The 22,816-nt window shown below is 41.7% G+C and overlaps 1 protein-coding gene across 1 annotated transcript; it reads right to left on the bottom strand.

Moving 5' to 3' along the window:
* Positions 1 to 1,716: 1,716 nt before the first annotated feature.
* On the bottom strand, positions 1,717 to 22,405 carry LOC115617398 (tumor necrosis factor receptor superfamily member 8-like). Its single transcript, XM_030507830.1, has 11 exons — positions 22,334 to 22,405; positions 12,745 to 12,835; positions 9,125 to 9,250; positions 8,552 to 8,707; positions 8,357 to 8,450; positions 7,834 to 8,114; positions 7,497 to 7,607; positions 6,910 to 6,957; positions 5,722 to 5,747; positions 3,731 to 3,935; positions 1,717 to 2,247 (listed from the first exon to the last, which is right to left on the bottom strand). The coding sequence occupies exons 1-11, from the start codon at positions 22,403 to 22,405 to the stop codon at positions 2,003 to 2,005; spliced, it is 1,455 nt and encodes a 484-aa protein (XP_030363690.1). The 3' UTR covers positions 1,717 to 2,002.
* Between the last annotated feature and the right edge of the window lie 411 nt (positions 22,406 to 22,816).

The raw sequence follows: 22,816 nt of genomic DNA, 5'->3' as shown, positions 1-22,816 counted from the left end.
TTGACAGTTCTCTGAGATCATCTGCTTAGTGTGCAGGGGTAGCCAAAAGAAAAGGCAAACAAAATGGTGGGCATCATCCAGAGAGGCGCCAATAACAGAACAGTTTGGCACTATGTAAAACCTTGGTCTGCCCCTCTTCAGTACAGTGCATGGTTCTGGCCTCCAAGTGTCCAGAAGAATGTAGTGACATTAGGGAAGATGTGGAAGAGGTCAGCTAAAATGACCAAGGCAGTGGAACATCCAACTTAGCTGAGAAATATAAAAAGGTGGGAACTCAGCTTGGAGGCTGAGGAGGATACAATCAAGATTTATAAAAGCAACTAAGTATTGCACGAAATTCTGCAATACAAAAAGTAGTGGCACTCACTGACCTAAGCAAGACATTGGTTTAAAAGTGGTAAAAGTACTTCTTTACCCAGTGCATGGTAAAGAAGTAGTCTGTAGTCTGTTGCCACAGGTATGGCAACATACCTGCTTATGGAGGCATAATCTGCCTCCGTATGGCAACATAATCTGCTTATGGAGGCAGATTGTACCAGGAAATTCAAAAGAGAGAAGAAAAATTAATGGCAGTATGAGTGAATGCTAAAGGCTAGGACAAACTCTTCAACATCCTTAATCCAATTACAACTGATGCTGTGGAACTCAGGAATATGAACAGCAGATATTAACCAGGCTTATGTGCTCTTCCTAAATAACATCTCTTACCATGACTGTCAGGGATAAAATGTTTGGCTCCTACTACCAATCTGCCCCAAGAAGGTGGGTTTTATGCTCTCAAGGTTCCTTTTGTGTGTTCTAAGACATAAGATGTGCAGTTGCACAGCTGTTACCACAGTACTCTGGCCAGGGTAAAACTACAAAGCAAGTAATTGTTTTTGTGGTTCTTTTTTTTTACTATTAAGGCACATTTTGTCATATTGTTCATTTTCCATTGTTCTGTGCAAAAACACAGTCAGCACTGTTACATTTACAGTTATCAAACAGTGTGAAAGATTGAGAAATAGCATAACACAAGCCAGTTGACCACAAAACAGATCTAAAAAGATGTTTAAAAAAATTTAAACGTTAGATATGCCAATCAGTGTCACCCTGATGATTAATGAGCAATTCTAAAACAAGAGATATTAACAGTGTTATAGGAAATTACTGCCGTGCCTGGTTTTCAGTCCTTCCTTTTCATAGAAAAATAGTTTATTTTCTTCATTTCCCTTTTTATAGCCTCCACACTGGGGTAACCCCACAGTGCATCCAACCTCCAAATGTTCAGCCAGTTTGGCGTCCATCAGAAGAGGCCATTTTGAACACTTACTGATGATCTGGAGTAGTCAAAAGACATGAATCAGAACCCAAAACCTAGAAAGAGTGGCCTCAAGTTTTATTTGCCATCTGTTTTCTAGGCCTGTGTGGCATCTTTTGATCCTATTTCCTCAAGAAACATGAAATCCAAAAACTTAAAGAGTTCTGTTTGTGTTAGGGAAAACTGAAATTGTTATTACTTTCAGTCAAGAGTTGAGACCTTAAGAAAAATACCAGATGTGGCAAAATTTAGGCGAAAATTGAAAGTACTGGTCATACTGGAATAGAAACAACACATGAAACGCATCAACTCAGAATTCTGGCTAGAATTTCCGTAGCTAATAGAAGTAATCAGATATAGATTTCAATCCATTCCTTCATGCAGAGAAAACAAGCTGTGAAACGTAAGTTGGCATCCAGATGTCTTCTGAATTTTGTAGCTTTGATCCATATTTGTTTCCAGCGTGATACTGGGAGAGAGGGAAAGAGAAATACTTGGTGTCGGCTATGAAGACCAACAGCTTGGATGATCCTTTCATTTGTTTGATGAAGTAGGTTCTAGCATTCCTCATTTGAACGTATTGCAGTGTGTTATATTGGTTTTCAGATAACCTAAGGCACTCTGTGTTTACCTCCCTTCTAGATTCAGGCTTAGCGTCACACTGGATGTTTCTGTAACTTCACATATATTCTCGGTGGATTATCACTTTTCAGTGGCAGTGGTGGGGTGATGAAATTCCTTTCCCTCCTCTTCCACAGGAACCATTACGTCATTCCATGGAAAAGACTCTGTTTCCTGCTCTGGATAGTGCATTGCTAGTTCCTCTTCCATGTTTTCCTCGGCATCAACATTACTTTCACATTCTCTAGCAGTACAGTTCTTGCCACTAGGCACTTCTGAAATGGACCCCACAATAACAGTGTCAGCCTTCATGATGTATATTTTTTCTGAGGAAGGAAAAAAACAGTGCTGAGCGTAGTTAACAATCACTGCTGACCCTAGAGATGGTTCCATTTCATGCAAACTTATATTTAGTTCTCAGTTTTAATTTCCCCCCCCCATTCTTTTTTTAATCAGAAGCCTGCAGATCAAGCCCATCACTGTGAAAACACAGAATTCACTAACCCACTAAAGCTTTTGGGATTTGCACGTTGTAAGTTGTCTACTTTGTTGTTAATTTATAAGGTGCTTTTAAGTTTGAAATCGAAGCACTGAACATACTAAGTGATAAAAGAAGGCCTGAACATTTTATACTACACTGTCTGGTTTTGGAGCACTGGCAATGGGGCTCCGGGCATTTTAGATCCAGCAGACCTACCTCCTGTGTGATGAAGCCACTGTGCTATAGCAAGGACTACAGGAGAAAAACAGATTAGAAAAGGTAGTAAGATATTCACGAGAGAAGAAGCAATTAATTGGGATCTGGGGAAGATAGGTACAGACAATCCAAGATTTATGCTCCTGCTGTTTTGAGAAGCAACAATATCTGCATTAAAAGCAGCTTTTGGGCAGGGATCAGGACTGTGCAGAAATTCTGGGTAATTATTGGGGGTCTCAGGACCAGCAAAGAAACTAGTTTCTTTCCAGTGGAGAATCAACTACAAAATTTTCTGGGATAGACTTGAACCTTGTGTCCAACTTGTTGACCCTTTACAAAAGGTAAATAAGACCTTTGCTATGGCTTGGACCACTACATTTTACTCAGAAGGATGCTGCAGATCAGACGCTGTGGTTATTGTTCACAACCACTTGACTATTTCTGGGTATAGTAAGTCAAATAATCACATTCATCCCAAGTTGACCACTCTCAGAAAAATCAGAGCATTTAGTAAGGAAAAGTCAGCTCTAGCAATATTCAAAAAAGCCCCTTTAAATAACCTCAAAATTGGCTTTGGAAACATTGCCAGAATGTCTCATGTAGGCTGTGCCTTAGGTAATAATTCTTCCCCTGTGACTAAGCCTCCTTGCCTGACTTTATCTACTACACTGTGCAATGGTCAAAGACTTTACAGGAACATATGTGAGACACATCTCAAGCTGTTACTGTGAAATCAAGAAAAGAAAATGATATCTTGAGACATGTGAAGTACAACTCTCACTAAGTATTACAGCATGATTTTCCAGCTGACATATTTCAGATTTCAAATTTCTTCTGCAAATTTACATCTTCTGGAATGAAAAAGAGGAAGAAGAGCATTTTTCTGGTGGATTCATAAGTGAGTAAGGCACAGTAAAAATGTGAAAATAAGAAAATACTCAAAATTAATAGATGTACCAGAATTTGTGTGTCAAAGGTTCTGGAGATTCAGCCCCAATCTTTCTTAGAAGCTTGGGAAACTTTGCAGTTTACCAACAATCTCAGAATGACATGATGTGCCCATGGTTGAAAAATTGAAAAGGCAAGAGTTAAAAAATAAAAGCAAAACTCACCAATTCGATTATTTGTGTGGTCTCTCACTTGAGAATCAATGGGGCAATCTGGGGCATTTCCACTGCTCAGTGTCACATCAGTCAGACTCAGAGGAGGACTATGTGCATTTTCTGTCCTGGAGACCAAATTATTGTTGGTTTCCAAAGGGAGAGTTCTGTCAATTAATTCCTTCTCTTCTGGACCACTGTCAGTAGCCAGTATGATCTGCTGATGTAAGACAGTAGAAGTGAGGTGAATGTAAAAACAAGACTTGGAAGATTGCAGTAGGTCTACAGAATCCTTCTGTGGGAGTCAGAATAACCTGATGTACTTCATAGCACCACTGTCACAGGAGTAAAAATTGATTTAGGAACTTCAGTTTCTGCATCACTTAAGGCCATATTTAAAAATAGTGTTTCTAAACTAAATTGATGACATTTGCAAGAATGTACCTCACTTCCACTGAAATCCAGTTTCCTGGCCCTGCTTGGATGCTTTGGTAAATTTCACTACCTTGTCTGCAATTTAGATGCCCACAAACCTTCGTAAATTCACCTATTTGCTACTTTGACTTTTTGCCACAAGTCTTCCACTGTATGCTCTGCTGCAGTCTGCTATCCTGTAATATAGTAGCAGCTTCATTCTGGGGGGCTGAAGCTCAGCAGCACTTTTCAGCAAAGACTATAACATCAGTATGTTAGATGCTGGAGGTAAGAATTTTAAGGGATTTTCATATTTAGTTGTGAGATAAGCATCAGAGGGCAAACCTGTACAGATGTGTAGTCATATGGTGAGAGAGTCTAACAGTCAAAACTGAACATATATGGAATATATGTGAAAATATATAACTTCCTCTTAAATTTTGCAAAGACCTGCTACACTCCTATGGGAGAACAAAACAAGCCAGAGGTTGAACTGGTTGAACTTCAAAATGGAATTGCCTTAGCAGGACCTCAGGTGGGAGAAACAAGCTCAGACTAGCTATTAGGTGAAGAATTAACTACAAATAGTCCTTTAAAAGAGGAGCCAGAATCTGAGAGAGGTTGAAGGTCCTGCATCACAAATTTCTGGTAGTTCCTAGCTCTGTTTCTGTTTCCACAAGGAAGATTTTTAAATGTGCAATTTAAAACTCTTGCTCATGTCTGACTCACTATGAAAGCAAGAGTGGAAGCTCCCCACAATTCAGGAATTAGCAATGACACAGTGAAATTATGATATCTGATTGCAGATCATTTTAGAATAAGTAGTGGTTTTTATGTGTGCAGATGCACAACTTTTAAAAGCAAACCGATATAAAAACAAAAAAAGGAACAGTCTGAAAAGTGTTTTAGCAGATATGGACATTCAGAGACAACAAGCGTAAAAACTGAGAAGACTCAGAGGGTGAAAGTTGCTGTAATTTCACTGAAAGTGGAGGAATCAGAGCTGTGATGATTTCAGCAGCTGAGGAACTGCTTTCTGTTGTTACCATATTGACTGAGGTTTGTCTTGTTCATCTGCAAACCATACTGTTAAGCCAGAAGCTGGTCCTGATGGAAAGTCTTCCAGACAAACAATACCCACTGTGTGCCCTCACTACAGTCATGCCAAATCCTACAAAGAGGGAAGGTGACATGAGGGGAGACAAAAGAAGATCAAATCCCACTTGTATGACTGGAGTAAGATAAAATGGGGCTGACAGACAAAGTTGTCCCAAGAGGTGGAAAAAGCATGTTCATCCTAGGATTTTGGATTTGCCCCACAGAATGCAACATTAATGGTGTAAGACCAAACCAAATAGTCCCCTCACAAGCAAGACTTGAGGCATCACATTATATAACACCACATTAAACATAGGCCAAGACATGAAAGTAGCAAGCCCTAGCACATCTCATCGCTGCACCTAGAGGATCATGCTTTGTTGAGGATAGTCCAAACAAAAAGGCCATCACTTTTTAACTGGACATTTAAAAATATCATTATTTACATTGGAATGGAAAGGGATCTGGTTTGCAATGTTGTTCACACTTACTGTACATTTGTTCGTTAGATCATGACCTGCAATGGAAACAGGAAAAATTATCAGGAGAAAATTCACAGCAGTCACAAGAATGTGAATAGTTGCTCTGAAAGGTCACCCAGCCATGTCCTAAACCACTCTGCTGCCCAACCCACCTGCATTAGGATCTCATTACCACTCAGGGCACACTTACATGACACTGCTGAGGTGAACCAGCAGCATATTGCTGCCAAGACTCTGAGGTCCTGCTCTCCCCAAAACCCTCTGTGGCCATCCCTATCATTCTCCGCACACCACAACTGGTATTCATCTAATGAAATGTGAAATGATGAACTGATTAAACTCTCTAGAGAAGCAGAAGACAGGCTTTTTTTTTTTTTTAAATAAAAAAAATGTTAACTTTTACTGGAGGAACAAGTTGGAGCAGTTCATCGTGTGGTCAAGGTGAATGTTAAGGATTAAGGGGATGATAGGATTTTATGCAAGGACTGAGGAAAGTAACACTGGGGAAAGACGAGAAATGAGAAGAAAGGAGTGTACAGCATCCTTCTGTAGCACCATGCAACTAGATGGGCTCAGGCTTATTATCTAATTTCACCCTGACATGCAGCCACCTTTATTTTCAAGGCATCTATAACGCTGCACGGCAACAGTTTCTATTATGTAAAGAAAGTGAAAAACCAAAATTTCCATTATGAGAAAATTAAGCTGCACACAAGAGGTTTTAAATTTTATTCCCGAATAAATGGGTGTATAAAGCTTTACTGTATGGTAATTAGGAGAATCTACCACAACAGAAGAGAATAGGTCAGTGGAAATGGAAATACTGAGATAGGAATTAGTTAATTGGGCAAAATGTGTACGCTACAGGGGAGCTGTAGAGGTTGCTATGGCCAACACCCACTCTTTTTGGAAGACATTTGAGTGCCCAGACGTTAATGGGGCGTTTTTCCAGTAAAGCCTCCCTGCACTGACACATCGTTCAGTGGGAAAAAAGTGCCACCTAGTGACTTGCCAGAGCATCACCTGCCTGCGCTGAACACACAACTGGACTGGCATTTTGCATGTCAGCAGAGACATACACTTGACATGGAAAAGTTCCACGTGTTAAATAAAAAAATCCATAAAATAAAGTTCCATATTAAAACTATCCACTTATTCTTTAGACATAAGGATTACAGTTCCTGGTCCATCAGTCACCTTGAGATTTGAGCCTGGATTTGCATGAACGGATGGAATGCAGATGTGCTGGTCAAAAGAAACCATTCATTAGTAAAACTCATCATGGAGTGTACAGGCTCTAACAGCTTTACCACACCCGCAGGTCTACAACCAACCTACAACACGCACATCCTCTTCTCTATAAAAGAGGGAATGTGGTTCTGCAAGCACACCCCATGTGTAAGTTTAGGCAAAGCTGCAGAAAATCAGTATCAGTAAAAATCACTCTTCCTCTCATGCCCAAAGTTCAACCTCATCCCCAGAACCAACAAATGCTCACAAAACACTTCAGGTATCATTTAATATTAGAGTCTGCGCTGAGAGAAGAAACCATTGGTTACCCTTTCCCCACCTGGCTTGCAGTATCTTCCTCCATAAATTCTCAGCTGCTTCCATCTTTCTCTCACGTTCTCCAACATGCTGCATCAACGGTTTGCCTAGAAACCGTATCTGGCCCACCTTCACCAGGCTGTAGTGAGCATTCCCTTACCTAACATTTTGGGATATTTGAGTTCCCAGTTGGCACATACTTGGAGATCAAACAGGAAACAGCTTTAAAAACTCACGCTTTCCTTTGAGGATGAAGATCTGCTTCTTGCAAACTTTCAATTTCCAAAATGACAGCATGCCCACAAGTAGCACAATCACAGAGAGAACCACTCCCCAGAGAACTAGACCTGTAGTGCAGAAAGGGAAAGGGAGTACAGGAAAGGCTAAGAAAAGCCAGAGTGGGAACTATTAGTAGATCTGTATGTTTGGACATAGACCCATGGACATAGACGCATGGACATAATTTCACAAGTTGTAGGGGATTTGCAGGAAGCTCCCACATAAAAATTGCCTTTACCAAAGATATATCCAAACAAAACACGCTAGACAGAGTGAATGCTTTATCTTTGTTACCTTCCATTGTTGTGTCCCCCTTGACTGAGGTGGGAAAGGTGCCAGCCCAAGCTTTCTCCTCAGCAGTTGTACTGGGGTTTTCAGGCATTGTGGCACTTACAAGGATGCCAGTGACGGTCACCAGGTTCTCTTCAAACCTCCTTAGGTCAGAGTTATTTGTTTCATTGTTGAACCTCATGGACAAACTGTTTGGGGTAAGGTAGGTGGGCAATTGGTCCAGGCAAACCTGGTCATGTGTTGCATTTCCTTTGCTTAACACGACTTTGTTTAATTTGGCACAGCTAGGGAACGAAAGAGAACAGTGTATCAGTGCTAAGGAAACTGCCATGGTACAAGGCAAGAGTATCTTCCATGTCACATATACGTGTGACAGGTATAAAGAGGCCTTCTAAGCACTGCACACAGGCCCAAAGTTATCCCATTGCCTCTAAGAGGAATTGGTCTACTTTGCAGCAGAAGCAACGAGTGTCCCTTTTTGTCCTTTATGAACTAACTTAGTCACGTTAAAGATCTATGGACTTACTTTGTGTGGGGCTTGCAGATGTCAGTGCTGGAATTTTGATCAGAGAAGGTCCCGGAAAGGCACTCTTCACAAGTAACATCATTTGTCGAGGTGCCTGAATAAAAGTCATGACTGAGGACTGACCAACCAAAATGCATCAGGTCCAGGCCTATGGCCAAGCTCAGCAAAGGTAAGCTGGACCACAGGAATTCCTACCTCTGACTTTGACTCCAAAACCAGGTTTGCAGACAGTGTGCTGCTGGCATCGTATGCAGGTGTTCAGAACAGGGGTCTGGCAGAACAGGCCTGGTCGGCACTCACACACACGGCTAGAATTGAAGGAGCAGGGCTCTTTCTCCACAAGGTCAGACTCTGTGGGGAAGAACCAGATGTGGTAACAAAGAATCACCCTGCAAGGAAAACGCAAAGCAGGGGCCAAAGCTGAGCAACATCAGTTCAACGGCTCAGGAATCAGAACAGGCTGCTGGCACTCTTCACAATGACAACTTAAGTCATGAATTGGAAAAATCTGTAGATAATGGCTTGTAATATAAGACAGAAAGCAGAAACCAGGCTTGGATAGGACTGGATGAGAGAATTTTTAGGTAGACCCAGGTCACACAGGAAGCAACCTTGATTATGTGCCAGGTAGCATTCTGCTGTCTAGACCAGTAACCAAGGATGGATAATTTTGCTGCTGGAAATTCTGAATGAATAAAATATAAATAAAGTGTAAATAAAATATGTATAGAAAATATAACTGTTAGGTATGTGTGAGGGAAAGCAAACCTTTTGTGCATGATACACAAGCATCACATCTTGGCTTTTGGAATGCTTCATTCACATATTGTTCAGGTCCACACCTTATGCAGTCTTCACCTGGGTCCCTAGGACATGCTTTCTTCTTAACATAGCCTGGAGACAGAAAATAAAATGAAAATATACAGGATACCAGTTCAGAATACCAGGAGACAACCATCCTGCAGTGTTCTTGTATACTCATTCACCTGTTAGACACACTACCACAGTCCTCTCTTTGTATGTGTCATTTGGTTTCTCTAGCAGGGCTTTGCCTTTCCCATTCAAGTGTGAAGGGATCACAGCTGTCCTGTTACAGCAACACTGCGCATGGTGTTATCGCAGTCAGTGTGATTGCTGCAGGACGGGCACATGACAAAGCTGTGGTGAGGGCAATATTGACCTGCCATTACTAAGTTCACAGGCAATTGTTTTCCATGTTTTCCTCTTGACTAGAGCAACCCAGTCCTGATATTTTGCTACCTAAAGCATCACTTTCCCTTCAAAAGTTGCCAGAATCACCTAGGTGCATGTGGATTCAAACAGGGATAACCCCACCTCCCATGTTCAGAATGGAAAATTACAAGATGGTGCTCCCTGAACCATGCCCTATATCTCCCTAGCAGGTTTGCAGTAGGTTGCTTTCTAAGCAGTCCTTCTAGTTTTACAATTGCCTCGACAGTTGTGAGATGGTTTAATTTTCCAAGTGTTTTCCTTAAACAAATCAAATAACACGTATGTCTTTCTGATGCTGGTGTATCTCTGCTGAACATATCCAACTGCCCTGGACCCACTGCTCACTGCATGCACAGTGCCCAGGACCTCCTAGGCCTTCTGTGTACATGCAGCACACAGGAGGTTGGGCTGCTGGCTGAATTAGATGACCTCTGGAGGTCTTTGCCAAACTTAAGCTATTCTATGACTCTGTGCTTATATTGGGTAATCATTTTCTAGTGAATAGCTTTTAAAAGCATCCATCTGGCAAGCTAGGCACAATAACCAGCTAGGAGTATGGGAAAGGGTGGGACAGAAGCATTCCTAATGTTTCAGCTCCTGAAGCAACAGATGAGGTATTCTACCACTGGCCATAGTACCAAAGAAATTAGAAGGCATAGCGGTAAGCTGTGACTTTGTGGTCTTGCCAGGAGGTAGAAATAACAGAGGATAAGAAACAGCAGCAGTTACAAAGCAAAAGGAACAGCTAAAGTAACAACATAAAGATAGGAAGAGTTGAATGTTTCACAGGTGGGAAACAGGAGAGAAATGACACCGAGTTTCAGCATCCAGCCTGCAGCAATCAATCATAGAGTTAACCAGAGGGAGGGGGAACCTAGCAGGGAAATAACTCGCTATGCATTTTGGCAAGCATGATGTGGGAGTGCAGGTAAAAACAGCTGTGCTATATTTGGCCCACTAAATACCACCAGACAAGCCTGAACCACATCACTCACACCTCCTCAAAACTACTTGTCTGAGACTGTTCTTTTCAAGGTGACAGCTGATTGCGGAATCTCAGCACTCAAGCTGCACACGTGTACCTGCACATGTGTGTCATTTCCCCCTTCCTTCCCCAATGACCCAAAAGCTTTAACTTCAGTTATTTGAGATTTCCTGTACACATGGGTCCCTCCCTTGGGGGATGTGTGCCCCAGGTGCAATAGCTCTGAAGCTTGCCTAACAGTGTCTCCTGGTTCTGATCTCCATGGACTGTGTTCACAGCTCAACAACCACATAAAAGTCACCAGCTGCAATCACCTGTACAGAAAAATGTCCTGAAAGTAAGTAGATGAAATAAGTGTTTGAAGTGTTTTTCTTTTATGAGTACGTGCATTCACTCACTCCTGAGGATTTGCTGTTAACTGTGGGTGGGAAACTATCTTGAGTGTTGACTGCAGCACTATCTCATGGAGCTGGATATCTGATTTGGAGTCTAAACCCCTCCAAAAAAACCCCCACCAAAAAACCCAACCAAAAAAAAAAGGTTAAAAAATCATAAACAGAAGTGAAGTGGAATGCCAACTTCTGCATAATATGAGCTGTTCCAGCATATACCATTATTTCCCATGAAAGTCTCCGTTACTCCCCTTGACAGGAGGGAAATACTTTGTTCTGCAATGACAGAAGGAAATCCTGTCTATTTCTTCTGGTATCCCAGGCATGAAGTATCATTTTACCTGCACAAGAATTAAGTACATGGAAGAGATGTGGCAGCTGTGGAAATTGATTAGTATGATCTTTTGAGGTTTGGTTTGAAGTTTATCTTGAAATTAACTTTGAAACAGAGGATGGCTTGCATGTGGGCCAGTGTGCTCAGACTGAAGGCTGTACATCTGTGAGCTGGAAGACCAAGGAAAGTAAAGGCAGGCTGCGTCCAGAGTTCAAGATGCTCCACTTTGATTAAATGGAATTTTAGAAAAGCTTCTCTTTCTTTGCAGTGAGCAGTAAGTAGCAGATATGAACAGGATATCGCTTGAAGGAATAGTAGAAGATTAAAATGAAAAAGGATTCTTGTGAGTTTCTGTTGTGAATGAGGCCCTAGAGGATGGGGAGAGATGTCCAAGACTGGCATGAGGATGTGGCAACAAAATGAGTTGCAAGAATAAGCAGAGGTGAAGTGATTGAGACTGGTGGTTTGTTACAGCCAGATATAAATCAGATCTCTGCTTTTCACAAGACCTCACTATGACATCTGTCATTATGGGAGCTTGTGCAAAATATGGTTTTGAAGGAGAAAAAAGCTTTTCTTGGGAGTGGCTCTTTTACAGCATCAGTTTCTCCATCCCTTGTCTTATTTACTTTTACTGTTTCTGAATGAATCTAGTGATGTGGCCAGCAGCACAAGATGTCCCAGTGGGAACCCCGATGTAATTGCATGCAAATGCTAGCAACTGAGAGCTAATGCCCTCTTTACCATTAGTGCACAAATGAATGTCAAAACTTTCCTCTCAAAAAAAAGAAAAAGAAAAAGAAAAACATTTCTATAAGAAGAGATTGATGATGGTGAAGTACCTTGAAATGCCCCACCCACTGAGGGGATTTTTAGGCTAATAGGGATTGTTTCAGACATTTCCAGAACTCTAGTCTCACCAAGGTGTTTCCTGCTTCTGACCATGTGCGTCTCTGAGTCACAACCAGCTTCCGGCAAAGCTTGCTGTGTCCCCTCACAAGGGGCTGTTCCCTTTCTCATGTGAGACATTTTCTCAACTGTTTTGACTATGAAGATAATGACAGATTTTCCACACCTTGATGTTGTGGGGTTTTTTTTTGTCTCTGATCAGAAAGCTATTTAGCCTAATTTCACTATGCTATTTCATATGCTGAGGCAAGCTGAAATGAATGCTTAGACCTGCTTACTTCTAGCTACTTCAGAGTGTCAAGTCAATGAATAATATCCACAAAAAATTCTAGCAAATTATCTTGCTTGCAATTTGCAGCCTGAACAGGAGCAGGGCAGTGAAGAACAAATTCACATCTGTATCCACACTAGATAGTGGTTCATAGAATTGCACTTAGCTTCAAGGACAAAATGTAACTCTGCAGATACACATAGTTCCTACTATCTCTCTGAGAGAGGCTCCATGTTAATTTGACTGAATTGTAAACATACTGACCTGAGGGACACTGGTAACAGCAGCTTCTTGAAGTTTCATCATAGAACCAATTCTGAAGTGTATCACAAGTATGAGATGGGGTTAATGATGTCTAGAAATTGAAAGAAACAAAAGACACAATTAGAAAACCATCAGTTCTGTATTAGAGCAGATCCCAGTATCTGTCTCAATTTATGGTAGCTGCAGGCAGTAAGGAAAAGCCTACAGCTTTCTGAAAGTTCAAGTATCCCGAAAGAAACTAAATTACTGTTGCCCATATGCTTAAGCAAAGATTGCAATATTCTGCGTATTTAACAATAATTCAATATGCAACTTCACTCAGCAGACTCTTTTGTCTGAAAGTAATTTAAATGTAGGAATGGAATCATGGAATCGTAGAATCCCAGACTGGTTTGTGTTGGAAGGGACCTTAAAGCTCATACAGTTCCAACCCCCTGCCATGGGCAGGGTCACCTTCCACTAGAGCAGGTTGCTCCAAGCCCCGTCCAGTCTGGCCTTTAACACTGCCAGGGATGAGGCAGCCACAGCTTCTCTGGGCACCCTGTGCCAGCATCTCACCACCCTCATTTTCCTATGGCAGGGCCACTACATGCTCTGGGAAATTACAGTGCTACAAGTTTACTGATAAGAAAATCTGATTTTTTAATTTGGCATGTCCCTTAATAATCCCCTAGAAATGTTATCTGAATTTTCAGTATTTGCTAGAAGGTGTAAACGGCACTTTTTTATAAAGACTCAACCAGCAGATTCCCCAGAGATTTTCCCACACGATACTGGTAGAGCAGTTAAATATTTCAGAAAAACCTACATCTCAGTTTCTGTAGATGAGTTTCTGATTGGCCTTTGAAATAATACCTACTGTCTCCTGCTGCCTTTGTATGCAGTGCAGAATCTCACTACCTCACTAATTTCACAGCCGTGTTCTCCTGTTTAATACACTGGTCTTTTCATGACAGGGCCATAAAACACAAAAGTTATTTTACTTGCCCCAGGTTACATCAGAAATCAGGAACTTTTAGTCAAGGACAAAATTAACATAAGGACAAGAAATAGAAACATACAAACCCCATTAAATTTTATCAAGCTCCAAATTTGTATTGGGACCAGCACTGTGGCAGGGGGTTGGAACTGGATGAGCTTTAAGGTTCCTTCTAACCCAAACCAGACTGCAATTCTACAATAGAACTGAGAAATCCTGCCTGACATTTCTGCAGTAACCACTGGGTCACAGAGCCTCTCTACAAAGTATTTTTTCTAGCTTACTCTATAGAGGAAGTAGCAGATCTTTGCTTGCTCAGCCTGACTCAAGTTTACAAATGTGCACCCTGTGTTTTTCTTTTCTGAAGAGAAAGCCTTGGGCTGTAGGAAAAGGAAGTGGAATCTCCTTGCATCTGCGTGGAGGAGTACCCTGGTTAGCCAGCCACTCTGAGACTAAATTGAGTAACAGGAAATGACACAGTGAAATCAGTCACTAGACAAAGGCTCATTCAGGAGTGAATTCAATGATGTGAAGTGAAGTAAATAGTTTTATAAAGAAAACTCAAGAATCAACAGCATCCTGGCTGTAGCTAAGTCATCCTGGATTAGCTTCTCTGTAAGAGCTATGGGAAATCACCACAAAACCCTGATCTTCTCTTCCTGGTTCTCCTGGGCAACCAACTGGCTGTGAATGATGTTGAATTTTAAATCAGGGTGGGAACAATATTCTTGAATGATTTATGCAGCACATAAACTTAGAGCTCATATTTGTCTCTTTTGAGCTTTAAAAGAATAGTGTAAAAAGTAGGAGGGAAGGGCTACTTTTTAAAGAGATAACCTTGTCTAAAACACTGAAATCAGGATTTTAGGATTAGATTCTGCTCTTAGTTACATCAATGCAGATTCTGATTATGAATTTGACCTAATTCTAGTGCTGTAATAAATTACTGCATGAACCGTGCATACATAATACACAAATTATGAAAATACACATCCAAAAGAGTACTCAACCTTTTTTTTTCTTTCCCTTTCCACAAGAGGGCTGCTATATACTACAGCCAGCTACATAATACATGACATCCATAGCTTCACAACAAATGCTTCCTTCAAGTATCCAGTTCAAGCCCAACATTGTAGCCACCTTTACTGTTTACTGAGCCAAGCCCAAGGTGCTCTGCTGTAAAAAGAAGTCATTTTAACAAATCACGACATGATTCCTATGGCTGAGAAACCACTTTCTGAAGACCCCACTACTTCTAACCCATAATGTGTTATGGATTAGACATGTCTTTGCATAATGTCTGCAAAATGTCTTTAAGAGCTGCCATCTGTTCAGTAGAGGTGTTTCATGAGTATGAAACTTCCTATAGAGCTTTTCAATTACAAATAATGTACATATCAATGCTCAGTATCAGTTATCATCTCCCTATTCTTGTCATTTCCCCCCCGCCCCTAAATCATAAAGATGTTGGATTCCTAATGTGACCTGCAACAGCAATGCAATGATGCAAAGTTCTGCTCTTAAACTAAGCAGAAAGGTTGGCTCTTTGTAGACAGCACACTTGGAGGTAAGGCCCTGAGTACAAACCAAGTCCCTATACCTCTAGCACTTCAGGCTTAAAACCTCACTATAAACTACCTAAGCAATACTGGGGAAGCTTTGCTTATGCATGGGAAGGCCAGTGTCACTAAAAATGATATGGGCCTTGCTTCTTAACTTATGCAAGGCATTTTGTAAACTAAATTTCAAGTTTTTATGCATCTGGAATAAAAAATCTTGCACTAGGAACCCACCGAAACTTCCATGAGTTTTTGGGGGAGTGAAACAAATTGGCACCTTAAGGCAAAGAATATGACTTGAAGAAACAGCAGAAGTGAAAGGCCACAGTCTCAGAATGTTTCAAGTCTTCCATGAGATGATGGTGCCAACTCATTTTCTCCAGAAGTTTGATGAGGTTACTTTTAGGAAAAGGGTAAAGGAAAGTCAGCCACACAAGGATAATGTAGTTTTCATTTTTCTGTCTATATGTAATGAATATCAGGGTAATAACTAAAAAGACAACCAGCCAAAGACATGAAGTGAAAAAGGAACAAAAATGTGCATTATTAGTGGGTAGCAAAAGGCCTAAACTGAGGTAATTCACCCACTCAACAACTGAACATGTGAGTGGAAGGATACAGGCTCTTCAGGAAAGACAGGCTTGGGAGATGAGGATTGGGGTTGGAAGTGGATGATCTTTAAGGTATCTTCCAACCCAAACTATTTGATCTCAGTTTACCACCTGTAACTACTCTTCCCACATGTCAAATACCACCTCTGATATCTCACCTACAACTAGGGTGCAAGTTTGCACTAAAATATTGTCATTTGCTCTTTCATTTTGATGAGCTCAGGAAGAGATCACTGGAAACAATTCAGCAAGAAACACGGGGAATTCTAGATTTCATATTTGCAGGTCTTTTTTGTTCCACAGCTGTTGCCTGCTCCTTTTTAACAGCAGAAATCTAGACATCAACCAGCAAATCCATCCAAATTTGGAGGGACTGCAAAAAATTTCATGCATATTTGTCTTGCTCTTCCTGGACAGAATGACAACTGATTGCTGGAGTTACAAAATATTTTAATGCTGATTAACCAATACAGTTAGAAAGTGAAAAATATTTCAGTGCCTTGGCCAAAAAAAAAAAAAGTCTTTAGATTTCCACAGAATTATGGAAGCAACATATGTACATAACTTCTCAGAAATTGCAGCTGTTGAACCAACATGTCTATTTTCAATAGCAATTTCTCATTCCTGTGTAGTGGTAAGGCTACTACAAACTGCAGCTGGAGCATGATCTGGATCTCTAATCCTCACCTGGTAATATCAAAATGAGTTGCGTGAACTCCTGTAGTCTGAGTAGTCCAGTACTGAGCTTGGACCTCCAGGCTCAACTCTATAAACCTGCAGCAACATGACAGTGAGGCCACCACAAGGCTGAGGGCAGAAAAAGGTCCCTGTAGCTTAATGTTCGAAGTTAGTGGTTCCATTCCCAGCTCCGAATGGGGTCTAATGTCAATCTACAGGTTTTTTTGTGGTGGTAGCACCACGGAACCCAGATAGGCTCTATAAGGGCATACAGGACACACTGTCCCTCCAGTCCCACTGGGTCCTCAACTTCAGATTTGTTTGTTTTACCAAATCTTTTCTAAACTGTTGCCTATGGTGCTGTAAACACTTATCCTGCCAACACTTGCAGTTCGATTGCTAAGGGGAAGACAACTGCTACCAGGATAGGTCAATCTCTTACAGCAGAACTTACACTGTACATTCTCTCTGGCTTTTCCAGTGAAACATAAAAGCATCTTTCCACTGTGGGTAAGCAGTTTGCTCAGCTGGACACCCCATGGTGTTCATAATCAAAACAGGCAGGGGAAAAGCATGTGACTACAAAAGGAATCTGGTGACAGCACAGAATGATCCTGTTCAGATGAGGGGAAATTCTGAGCAAAATTCCCACCAGCAGTAGCAGCACTGATCTCCCCAGCACAGAGACACTGTTTTGAGCTGCACAGACCTGTTTTGAGCTGCGCTGCCAATGGCTGCAACTGTGGGAGCTGGCTATGTAGTGTATTGTGACTGAGATGATAGTAGCCAACAGTGGAAGCTTTTAAGGATCATATCCCCCTTGTCAAGCCTTAATCAGAACAAGCATCACCTAAAAGAAGGGAGGGAATCACAAGGGCAGCAAGGAGAAAAGGAGAAATTTAATGTAAAAAGTACTTCATCAAATGAGGGCTCAAGAAGAACACAGCAGAAGGACAAGCATTTGTGCTCTTCTGCCCTCATTGCCAACAAAATTCTCAGCCTTTCTAATATATTTCTGGTTGTGAGTGCTTGGAAAATAACAAGCATTATAAAATACTGAATGAGATACAGAAGGTTTAACTATAATATAGTGAAGTCTTCTGCCTTGGACCATTATCCCACTTGTTAGGATGAACTTGAATCAGACAATCCATTTTTAATACATTCAAGGATGACAATGGAAATATAACCCTGTCACAGAAAAAAAGACAACAAAAAAACTAAACCATGATTACTTTGGCTCAGGATTGTGTGAATATCACTGGCAAAACTGATTTTTCCAGAGCAGAATCAGTTTATTTAGATTAAGACTCTTTGTTAGGCAGAAGCTGAAGGTTAGGGTTTGACTTAGCTGGTCCTAGTTGCTCATAAATAGCTCTTGAAATGAAAGGAAGGGATAAAGCAAAAAAGGTTTCAACCTCGCATTACAAAACCCCAAGACTATCACTTTCTTACAAAAAACCAGCGGCCATGAATGTTGGGGTTCACCTTCTTGATTCCATGGTGCCTGTGTGTAGAGGCCCAGAAAAAAGAAAGTGCTAAGAAATTCTCCACTTAGTGTTGGCCATTTCTCCTGGCTTACAGAAATTCTGAGTTAGCCAGTGAGAGAAGATTCACTCCATCATCTTTACCCCTTACCACTTACTGCATTCCCTCTTCTTCCTGGAAACACTAAAAAGTGTGGTATAATCCATGCTCAGCAACAACTATCACACAGCTTGTCTTCATCAAGGAAATCTCCAATAAGCTTTACAGAACAAACTCTCCTCACCTCTGCAACGAGCAGAATGAAAGGCACTAACCTCAAAATCCTGTTTAACTAACATTCAAAGTCATCTTCTCTTTCATCTTTTGACTGTCCCTCCTCCTTATCCGTTTTTGTCTGAATCTCAAGACACACAGAAACAGAAGTTAGGTTCTTCCAGGGAAATTTAGAATTCTAGCACCATTTCACTTCCTAAGGCACCATTTCCTGGTGTTGCCCGAAGTAAATAGAAGGAGACACTGTACACTTCCCTGTTCCCTTCTCCAAAAGATAATTCATTCTCAATGAAGAAATACACATTTTATCCCAATGACATATTGTCCATTAGTACTGATAGTTCTGATTTTTAATATGTATTATTAAAAAGCTTTTAAATTCAAAGAAGATCATAGAAGTATTGGTGAGTGGTGGGAGGAATCCATCAGTGGTGGACAGTAGGTCTTCGTCCTTCCCTCTAATTCTGAGGGAACTCTGAATGGATGGGTCTGTACTAAGAATGGATTAGCAAAGTAGAAATATGTGTCTGTTACAGCTATGCTAATCCTGTGGCTCTTTGCCATCCAAGGGTGCAATACCACTTTCTCTCTCTTACCTGTACACACATTTTCCTTCCCCTCTAGCTCCTTTATTGTTTAAGACAGAGCAATTGTGTTTCCAGGAGATGATTCAGTTCTAGGAGTTCATTTGACTGAAAACTCTGCTTTCTGAATTTGTGAAGTTGTTTTTCGGGGGATTACTGCACTGAAACAACTCACCCTGTGGCTGCACAGTCACTTGCACTAAATTCAGTGCGAGAAAGTTGGTAGCACTGTGTAGCCAGGAGCAGAGCCTCATCTTTGTGTGACAGGTCTCTGCTGACAGACACAGCTGTAATGGGAAACCTCAGAGGTGTTATTTCTGCATTTGTCTTCTGTATCAGAATTGATTTGATCTGGATTGGGCATGAGGACACAATGCAGAGTTAATGCTGCTTTATGCCAGCTGTACAGGAACAGATAGATATCTAAAATACCAAGAAGGTAAGCTGGTGTGGCAAACGATCACCAGTGTAGCAGAATGCCCATCACTGCAAACACAACCTGCCCACAGTTTTTGAACCAATTTGAGCAAGCCATGAATCTGTATCAAACTTGTCTTTTGTGTCTGGTTTTGCTCTAATGCAAGAAGTTCTTAAATTGGATTCAGTGAACTGTTCAACTGGAGGGAGACAGAGACTGAATTTCACCAATTTTTTCCTGCATGCACTTCAAATAAGGGGGTTTGATTTAGCAGGAGCTGGAATACATCTTGTGAAAGAAAAGGCCACAATTCATATCCTGCTTGGACTGCTCTGTAACAGGCTGACCAGGGATCCCTTGGCTTAGTGCTTTTCCTGACCGATCAGGCCAACTGCGTTTTGTCTTTTTTTAAAGCATTGCAGCTCAAGGCCCAAGTAACTAAAGCAAACAGATTTGCATTGGGTTTTGCAGTGCTCGCTTTTTAGAATTCATTTTGCAAAATGGGATTTTGTAACTCTTCTCACTTTCTTTGTATCTACACGTTTGCTATTTCAGTTTAAATAAAGGCAATTGTAAAGATGGGGCTGAATTCAGCAGGCTACTCTGCAATTCAGTAAGGACAAGGTTTGACTCATTTACTTATGGTGTTTTGAGCTTGTAGAGAAAAAGTGATGGTGAGGCAGAGTAAGAAAACAGCTTGCTATAAATGAGCTGTAAGTCAGGAAGAAAGAATATTACGGTAAAATACCCAAAATCTTCTTCCAGCATTGGCTATTCTAGAACTGACTAATACTGTAGCAAAACAGTTGACTACCTTTCAAGCTTCTATCCAAATTCCAACAGTACAAAAGAAGCTGATAACCTAAGACTCAAGTAGTTAAGCTTCATCCGTTTGATGGTAAAGACATTATTAGCAAATGAAAGTTAACTGAATATTAAAACAAACCCAAACTTTGGGCTCAGGTGAGGTGGAATATGATTTAAAATACAATTAATAAACTGTGACTTGCTCACATTAAATACTATCACTTGTCCTCAGTAGTAGTAAAAGCAAGTGTTGCCATGATAGTGGCAGTACAGAAAGACAGTGAAAAGCCAGTTGCTTGTCCCAGCAAGATCTACGTATTTATTCCAGGCAACTAGTGATTTTGCAGTGAGTCTGAATGTTGACAGAGAGTATCAGAAAACCAAGTTTTCTCTCTGCCCCTCCCATTTTGTGAACATAACACCAAAAGCAATATAAAATAGCAAAAATACCATATTTTTTTCTATTGCCGTATGAAGACAGGCTGAGAAAGTTGGGGCTGTTCAGCCTGCAGAAGAGCAGGCTCACTGGAGGCTTCATAGCAGCCTTCCAGTATCTGAAGGGAGCCTACAAGGATGCTGGAGAGGGACTCTTTGTTACGGAATGTAGTGATAGGAAAAGGTTCAAACTTAAACAGGGGAAGTTTAGGTTAGATTTAAGGAAGAAGTTCTTTATGGTGAGGGTGGTGAGGCACTGGAACAGGTTGCCCAAGGAAGTTGTGAATGCTCCATCCCTGGCAGTGTTCAAGGCCAGGTTGGACGGAGTCTTGGGTGACATAGTTTAGTGTGTGGTGTCCCTGCCCATGGCAGGGGAGTTGGAACTAGATGATCTTAAGATCCTTTCCAACCCTAACAATTCTATAATTCTATGCCTTTCGCCTAAAGCAGTTTGCATTCAACAGACTGGACAAGCTTGTCTGAATGCCCTCCTAAGTATTCCTCAGGTGAGTAAGAACCAGAGATTCCAATCTTACAGAACAGAGATCCTTCTATTTTTCAGGAAGGAGACAGTGGCAGGACAGATAACCAGGGCAAAGTAGAGGAAACTTGCAATGTGGGAGGGGAATTTACAACTAAACACACAAGGGCAAACTCCTACTCTTACCAAAAGAGCCAGGAGGATCTTTTTCAAATGTCTGTGAAGAGGATGCAGGACTTAGTTATTTTCAGAGATCTAATCAGAGTCAGATTCTTGGAAAAGGATCTCCTGACAGCCCAAGTGATAGGCTATATTATTCAGTTACAATGTACAGACAGGTGCCTTGGGCTAATTTATGCTCATACTTCCACTACAAGGGAAAATGGCCAAGCCCATGGTCCCACACGGTGTGCAATCACTCACCTACTTGACTTTACCAGTGCAAAGAGCCTCTGCGACTGACCTTTTTGGTTTTTAATGTGTGTGCGTGTCAGCCAGGGAAATTACCTGGATTTATGCCAGGAGCTGAGGGCTCGACGTCACAGGATCCAATAGGCAGGAGGGAGCACGTGGTGGCGGGGGGGAAGGAAACCCATGAGAGGTGATACCATCTCAGCAGGGAGCTAGCTTGCATCTACAGCATCAGCTGAGTGCAACTAGTGGCTATGTCTATTTTAAGTCAATTTGATGAAGAAGTAATAGCCCATTCATGAGGAAGTCAGTGTCAGAGGGATGTGCAGTTGTAAAAGGGAAGGTATTTTACTGTTGTTTGCCTTTACACCTTTCATTTTACCAGCCCTGACTCACATTAGCAGCATGAGCAGAAGCCCTCTGAACCCAACTCTGCAAGGAACGTGCCTCTCACAGAGCACCTGGCCATCCAGGTGAAAATAAAAGCCACTCACCCAAACATACAAGAACAGTCCCCCACTTCTATAAAATCTTTCCTCATTCCCTAGCTGTGATGTGCCTGGAGGTGCAGTAACACTAGCAATGCCACCAAAAGATGCAGATCATAGCTCATATCCCCTGCTCCTGCCTGCAAATTTCCCAGAGAAGGCAAACTCTCCTGGTTGCTCACTTTATAGCTTTATCACCTGACAGCTTTGCTTTATAGCTTTACCACCCTGCACTGCACAAAGTCCGTTTCTGTGGATGCCCCCTACCCAGCACTCAGCCTATGGGCAGGATATCCCTGCAGCCCATGGTGACCCCAGACCTCTCCAGGCTTCTGCATCCTGAGGGGATGCAGGATCCTGGTGCCACTCTGCCTTACCTGTGGGGCTGTGTGGATATCCTGAAGAAGCAGCAGGATACACAGTCCTAGTGCCAGGTTGCAGGCGGCCATCTGCAGTGGTGCTGAATCTCCTCAGCGCCCAGCATCACAGGTTAGACAGCCAGGCTGCTCCTCCTGGAGTCAAGATCCTCCCAGGGTCCAGCCCAGTCTTGCTTCGTATCTGTTCATTCAGTGCAGAGCTATTTCAGATGTTCAAGACAAGCAGGAGACAGGCTTTGAGACTCAAGCAAGCTGAGAAAACAATTTGGAAGGAAGGGGAGTGTGCAGGGGGGGAGGGGAAGACGATGGACTGCCCAAAAAAGAAAAGTAAAAAAATAACAAACAAAACCGTGTCAATCACTAGTCCCGGAGCTGTTCGGTTTCTGTGGGTTGGCTGCATGCATCAAGGCTGTCACTCGAGGCACACTGCTGGCTGTGCAGAAACACAGGCCCCTGAGTCATCTAGGCTGCCCTCAGAGAGCA

The sequence above is a fragment of the Strigops habroptila genome, chromosome 16 (genome assembly GCF_004027225.2).
Source record: "Strigops habroptila isolate Jane chromosome 16, bStrHab1.2.pri, whole genome shotgun sequence".
NCBI lineage: Eukaryota > Metazoa > Chordata > Aves > Psittaciformes > Psittacidae > Strigops > Strigops habroptila.
This window is presented reverse-complemented; position numbering and strand designations above follow the sequence as displayed.